This window comes from Plecotus auritus, assembly GCF_963455305.1.
Source record: "Plecotus auritus genome assembly, chromosome: 5".
Classification (NCBI taxonomy): Eukaryota; Metazoa; Chordata; class Mammalia; order Chiroptera; family Vespertilionidae; genus Plecotus; species Plecotus auritus.
In genome coordinates, this window is record NC_137776.1 from 31,692,634 (window position 1) to 31,700,136 (window position 7,503).

At 43.2% G+C, this 7,503-nt stretch overlaps 1 protein-coding gene across 1 annotated transcript; it reads right to left on the reverse strand.

Moving 5' to 3' along the window:
• Positions 1-1,343: 1,343 nt before the first annotated feature.
• LOC308248039 (nuclear body protein SP140-like protein) lies at positions 1,344-6,425 on the reverse strand. The gene is made up of 5 exons (XM_080667971.1): positions 6,316-6,425; positions 5,523-5,631; positions 5,170-5,241; positions 4,470-4,610; positions 1,344-2,537 (listed from the first exon to the last, which is right to left on the reverse strand). The coding sequence occupies exons 2-5, from the start codon at positions 5,601-5,603 to the stop codon at positions 2,424-2,426; spliced, it is 408 nt and encodes a 135-aa protein (XP_080524097.1). The 5' UTR covers positions 5,604-5,631; positions 6,316-6,425; the 3' UTR covers positions 1,344-2,423.
• Between the last annotated feature and the right edge of the window lie 1,078 nt (positions 6,426-7,503).

A 7,503-nucleotide genomic window follows, 5' to 3' on the forward strand; every position in this document is an offset into this window, starting at 1 on the left:
ACCTTTTTCTATTTTTATGTTGAGGAAAGGAATGCATTGTGATGAAAAGTTTACATCCTTTGATGCTTGGTTAATAGCAATTCACATTATTAAAATGCTGAAGAGTCATCCAATTTAAAACATTGACATAGAATTACAATAATTTTAAGTTAATATATTTAAGTCTCATACTAATGACCTAAGAGGAGGAGTGCTTTCTGGAACTTTCTTCTTTTTTTTATTGATAAATAAGGAGGACAAAGAATAGATAGTCAGCATATGGGTAATAGATGTTCTTGAAAGTGAGCCCAGAATAAATGGATCAGAAAGATTTAATGGAACTGAAAAAAGAACCAGTTATGTATATTGAAAGGGCTCAGCACGCCAGGCAAGATCAATGATAACAATATTACATTGAATCCTATCCTGTCAAAAATAACTAAAGACATAGCTAAAGAGGTAAAGGGGAAAATCCTATACGTGTCCACACACTAACAAAGAGATAGAATTCTGGCTGAACTCAGACTTCAGGGTTGTAGAACAAAATGCCCCAAGGCAGTGGAACAAAGTCTAAGTCAATTCTGAAGGTCAGAAATTGTGATAAGATATATATTGTAGCACAATACGTGGTTAATGATGAAAACAATAAAGGGCATTCTGAGTATGCAAAGAAAGCATGCCACCCATATACTCTTCTTTAAAAATTACTTAAAGATACATTTCAGTTGACTGAAAGATGGAACAAAAATGAAGTATGGAAAAGTCATGCAAGAAAAGACCAGTGGGGAAACCTGAACTGTAAAACATAAATACATCAATATTATTTTAATGACTATGGATTATGATATAACACAAAATTTGATGTTACCAAATAAATAATTGATGTAATATAAAAATAACAAAATAATGACATCCTATTTAATAAAGAGGGAATATGCTAATTGACTGTCATGCCCTCACAAAGATGGTGGCACCAATAGCCAATAAGGAGGAAATATGCTAATTGACTGCCACGCCCTCAAAGATGGAAGATGGCGGTGCCCACAGCCACAAGATGGCGGCACCCAGTCCCCTCATCCCTGCCAGGGCAGCAGGCGCACGGCTCCCAGGCGGGTCCTGCTGTGCTGTGCGCCTGCCTCCAGAGTTCCCCAGTCCCCTCAGCTCCCAGACTGTGAGAGTGGGCAGGCCGGGCTGAGGGATGCCCCCGCTCCAGTGCTTGAATTTTCATGCACCGGGACTCTGGTATAATATAATTAAATACAATTAAAATAATTAGAGTAAAAGATACAAATATTAGTAATGTAATGAATAGCAAATAGACAGGAATTAGGGAGCTGAGGGATATAAGAGGGACAAGCACTTTAGTTTAAACATGTGGCACATTAAAGATATTTTATTTTTAGCTCTGGCATTTAAAACATAGATTACAATGCACTTGGAAAATTTTCAGGTATTAGAAGAACTAAAAACTCTTACAATGCTTCCAGAATAGAAGGTAAAAATAAAGAAATATAGGCAAAAAAAAAATAAAAGTATTCAAAATGGAAAGAATAAAATAAGACTTAAATAAGGCTGACTATAAAAAACACACAAATGCAATGGATTACTTCTTAGAAAAAATATAAAAGTGGAATTGATTAAAAAAGCAATAGAATACCTGAATAGTCTAATCACCATGAAAAAAACAGAGAAAACAGTCAATAAGTGCCCCTCTAAAGGACTCTAGATTATATAATTTTATGAATTTAAAACACTATATGTTATTCCAGAACATATAAAATGGTAGAAAGTTTTATGAGTTATTTTACCAAGCAAGGATAACCCTATGCCTAACTATGGCAAAATACAAAAATTTATAGACCAATCTCATTTATAAATACAAATGTGAAATCCTAAAAAAATACTCTCTGCAATGGTATATTAAATATTTAACAAACAAAAATAGATTCCATACAAACTTAGAATTCAACTTAGTAAATTTTTCATAATGGTATGAGTGTACAAAAGCCCAGAATATGAAAAAATTTATAGGTTAAGGGCCCCAGGCTCTCCAATGAATAGTTGGCAAGGAATAAAATTGGCAAACTTATAGAATAGAAAGGGACTTAAGAGACAGAGTAGCCAAATGCAATGTGTGGAACTTGTTTGAATCTTGATTGAAAGAAATCAATTGTAAAAAGATTTATAAGAAATGAGGAGAATGTGAACTATGATGGCTATTTAAAGAAGTATTCAATTTTTTAAGTGTGAGGTATAATTTTTTAGTTGCAAAAAAAAACCCCACACAAAAAACACTAAAAGGAGGTAGAAGGTGTGATGATTCTATAAGGGCCTGGATTTGAGTCAATGGGACAGCCTCCCAGACTCACTGGCAATCTAAGGATGACCAAGGTCACATCATCTGGATCCTGAAGTGGAGGTGCCTCAGTCCTTCCAGAATGGGATCAAGGAGGAGCCTGGAAACTGTTCTCACTGGCTTCATGAAAAATAAACACTTCTTTGAGATCCTTTTCAAAATTTGCCTCTAAATCCAGTCCTATCTGACCCAAGTCAGAAGCCTGAAAGAGAAAACAGCAAATGCATAGATATGAAGATAGAAATAAAGAAATATAGGCAAAAATAATATGAAAGTACTCAAAATGGAAAGAATAAAATAAGACTTAAATAAAGCCAACTATAAAAAACAAATGCAATGGATTACTTCTAGAAGAGATTTTCCCCTGGGCCTCCCCTAAAATCTTCTCCCTTAAAATCCTTAGGAAGGAGGACCCAATGTGCTCTCCCTTCTGGGAGCTTGCCCAAACCATGCCTTTCCTTTCTGTCCCCCTCCTCTTCCCTACCCCAGGCACCTTTTCAATTGCTTCCTCAATCCTAAACTCCAAGGGCCCCTCCTGTGCTGGAAGCAAATTCCAGTAATTAGCATAATAAATGTGAGAAGTTAATCAGAAGGCTGATGGACAGCTTCAGCAGGGCTGAAAATCTGCATATATTATTGTCTGCTGCTGAAACAGCCAAGGCAGTTCCCCCAACCTGATAATCTTTTTTATTGTTCACCAAACTTTACCTTTGATATGTATATCTGCTTTGCTAGAGGGCAAGAGGTGTGAATAAAAAGCCCTGGGTGCGGAGATTCGAGGAACTTAGTCACTAGAACTAAGCTTCTTCTGGATCCCCCAATATGCCTTCCAAATTTATATTTTATGTCTAGTCTCTTTATTCATTTACGCGCAGCTCCTTTTCTGGATTCCTGAACCCTTGTCGATGCTGAGAAAGACCCTGGCACTCCTTTATCTCTAGAACTTGTTTCCTAAGCCCATTTCTTTCAGAATTACTTCTTCTACCTCTATGATTTACCAAATAAATGTTCTCTTACAGTTTGGGCCATGGCTCTGAATTCTTTCCTAGCCAGCACCCAAGTACCCAGGATGATGGACCCAGGTTTGCTCTGATTCCACTGGTCAGACACCTGGTGCTATTCCCGCTGCCTACAACCTAAGGACATTGAATTAGGACCATTCAATCACTCCAGCACTCAGGCAGAATGGGTGGGGAGATGCTACTGCTACAGTGAAATGGATGAGACTCTGCCTGGTTGGTAACTTGGACCTGACAGGTGGTCTGCACTGAAGAGCTGGTTCTGATCACTGAGAAGCTCAAGATTGGTGTTACATAGGGAAAGTAAAGCCATTTCTTGAAAGCCCACTCTTTGAAGGAAGGATGAACCTCCTGTTCTCCAAGGCTAAGACTGTGTCAGGTGTAAAGGCACTCTCGGGTCCACTCTGCTACCTCCAGCTCCATGTATAGACACAATTTATGGCTTGTGAACATGCTGAATTGTGGCATGCAGGAGGGAGGGAGGCTGGGTGAAGGTGAGAATCTTCTTTAGCTACCTCCCCAAATATGTCTGTACAAGTTAGAGTAAAAACCAGGAGATACTCAAGTAACCAAAGTTAATGATGTCTTGGGGTTGAAGGGGTCAATTGGGAAAAAAAGGGGGGGACATATATAATACTTTCAACAATAAAGATTTAAATTGAAAAATACCTCAACTAATTGTCTCTCCCTACAAAGGAAGGTGGAAGACAATAAGAGCTAAGGACAATTTTGCATGATGTTTAAGTTCACTGGGAAATTTAGGTGTCATAAGTGTAAGCATGCACATCCTGGAAGTTTAATTAACTCATCTATTTCTATATTCCTGGGGCATGAAGAATAATGGAAACATAAATTGCCCTTCTTCTCAGTTTGAACAAGGAGGCTGGGGAAATTGTCTCAGTGGGAGCAGCCTGCCAATCTGGAAACTGAGGATGGATTTTTTTCAGGCACTGTTTACAAGAATTCTTCCCAGTCCTGCGTGTGGCTCTTTTTGACATTCAGCCCTGTAATCCTTGTCTTCTGAGGACAATTCTTGCAAAATTCTGTCATCCCGGAAATTAGGGCAAAGTAGAAAGGATGTGAGAAGGAAGCAGGACATGTCCTTTCTACTTTACCTTGTAAAAAGTTTTATGGTTATGAAAGATCAGGCGTATGTCCCGTACGAACCATTCCACTGAATACACTTTCTCGGTCAGCCTTTCCTTCACCAGGTCCAACCACATGGCTTCCTTAAAGGGCTCGGCATAATCTCGGATCTAGGGACAAAGTCATCAAAGGGGTGATGTTAGCACAGCTATCATGACGGGATGGATCCAATTTAAATATAAGACAAGTCTTTATTTCCAGGATAATGATAATACCACCTGACACCTAGATGCCAAGCTATGTTCTGAGAACTGCCACGGTAATAACATGTGGTCTCTACAACAACCCTATGAGATAGGTACTATAATAACTACCATTTTACAGATGAGGAAACTGAGGGAGGGAGAGGTTAAGTAACTTATCTAAGATGTCACAGCAAAAAAGTGGTAGACCTGGGACTTGAACCCACAGTTTGGCTCCTGAGTTTGAGCTCTTAATCTGTAAGCTATCCTTAAGAAAGACATTGCCCTGTAGAGACAGTAAAACTAGGACCCAAGGGAGATGAAGCTAGCACAGTGGGGTGGAGTTGGTCCCACTCTAGCATCTGCAGCTGAAGGTTCTGCTCCCTGCTGACAGTAGCCTCTGCAGGACCCATATTCCAGGTTTCCAGGTTGAGTTTTACACCAGAGAGATGACTGGAGGATGAGAATCATCCAATGTGACACTTACGTTACCTGGGGTCTTTGCAAAAAAGGCACTTTGTGGGTGACAGTAGGCCTTCAAGAGGAGGAACTCACATTTCTGTAAAATATCAAGAGGGTTTTAAAGGCAAATGCAGCTGGTAGACAGTGGAGAGAGCCTGTATCCAGACAAGCATGCATGCTGCGCAAGCAGACACTCAGGCACCCCAACTGTATTTGTCAAAGTGTCCTGAAGTGGGTTCAATTCTGTCCAGACTCCATTTTGGGGCACTGAATTACCATCCTCTGAAGCCAGACACCCTTAGGTGCCTGTCCCCTGAGCCTGTTGACTTCTCACATGTGAGCAGAAAGGAGAGATCTTGGGGTTTGAATTTGACTCACCAGCTGTTCCTCAGGCCCCATCTGCCTCGTCAAGACCTCAGATCTCCTGAGACACTGCTGACTTCCTGAATACTCCTTCATCCTGCAGAAGGTGCAACTCCACGGGCTCCTGAGAGGTTGGGGATAAGTGAGAAAGGCAAGACCTCAGAAACAACCACCATTCCTACAGCTGCCACTGTTCCTCCTTTCAGGAGTGGCTGGTGGACACAGCCAGAGGTTGAAGGGGACACTTCCCAGTGTCCAAGACCCTTAGGTGGGGTGTGACCCTATGAACCTCCGCCCATTGAGGGTAGCATCTGTGGGTCAGTAGATGGAAGGCGGTGTCAGGGTGAGTGGTGGGCTCTCCTTTCCCCATCTGAGCTGCTGGGAGCACAAGGAGCCCTGTGCACCAGGTCTGAGTGTTGGAGGCTGGGCCTTAACCTCTGGGGGCCTTGGGCCCCAATAGCCCATTGATAATGTAGCAAAACGAAAGAACCAGGCCATGTTTCCTGCATTTTCTGAGTAAGCACAGAACACAGACCATTGGCATTTCCCATCTCCATCCCCCTTGGAGTTGGAGTCAAGAGTCTGTGCTGCAAACCTAGGAGAGGACATCTCCCTGGGGCAGTGGCAGCCTAGCCTCACAGACACAGGCTATCACTGACACGAGAGGGGACAGAGGCTGTGCCCCATCAGGTTGCTCTGAGCACACCTGCGCCCACCATGCTCATGGGCCTGCTCTTCCCTCTGGAGCTGAGAGACAAGAGACAGAACCCGGAAGAGGGTGTGCATGAGGTTGCTGTGTCTCACTAACCTCTTAGCCTCTGTGGGCGGGATGTGACAGTCCTCATGAAAGGCTCGTGGACAGGCATCACAGCAGAGCAGCTGTCCCCCTCTGCAGCACACCTCACATTCAATCGCATTTTCCCACTGGAAGAGGAGATAATGCCGGCATGCCTGGGATCAGCAAGATCCGCTGAGTACTAACACTGTGGGGCTCTGGGACACACCATCCTTGCCTGTCCCAGAAGGGACTGGAAGGTCATGGAAGCCCTTTCTACACAGTATGGCTTGAGGGCCAGTGGCCTTAGCATCATCAAGGAGCTGGTTAGAAACACAGACCTACTGAATCAAACCTGCATTCTAAAGGATCCTAGGTGGTTGGCATGTGAAATTTGAGAAAACATGGCTGTAGGCAACTCCCTCCTTTTACCAGCCTGGGAAGATGAAATGCTTTGATTCCTGCAGGAATCAAACTTAGTACCTGAGCCAGACTGGCACTCAGACCTACATGGGATCAGAGCTGTTCCCACCTGCTGGGTGCCATCCCAGGCAAGCCTGTGGACCACTCAGAACTGTCCCTAAGGCCATGGCTGACAGGACACAAAGACAGCTGCTGTGCAATGGGTCATTGTGTGGACTTGAGAACTCATACGGAGCTTTCTTGTGGCCTTATAATGGGATCCAGTAAATTCTGCAAGTGATTTAGGTGAGGAACCCCATTTTCACTGCTGAGTAAAGCACTGGTTCTGCTACTGATGCCCCCCCCCCCCCCCGAGACAGACAGCAAGGGCTCTACATGGACAAGAGACCACTTTATCTGTGCTGAAGGTAGGAGCCAGGAAGTGGCATTCATCCTTCTGTGCCCATCTGTGGCATTGTGTACCCCAGACAGATGGTGGGGGTAAAAATGTGGGAAACAGATCACCAGGAGCTGGAGGAAAGGATCCAAGGGGCTGGGACAGGCCACTACCCTCAACTGTCCATAAGGCAAGCATGAGGACCTGGGTAAAAGCTCAGAGAGGGAAATGTTTCTCCATTCTCAACACTGGCCACTCAGCCACAGTGAAAATTCCCTTTGATTTTGGGATGGTGTTCTTCTTTCTTGTAACTGAGAGGAGGCTTCTCAGAAGCTCCCTCCATTGACTGGGCCCCAGGACTTCATAAAGAGGGATCCTTCCACCCTGAAGTACAGTGGATCTTTCTGGCCTTCCCATGCTGA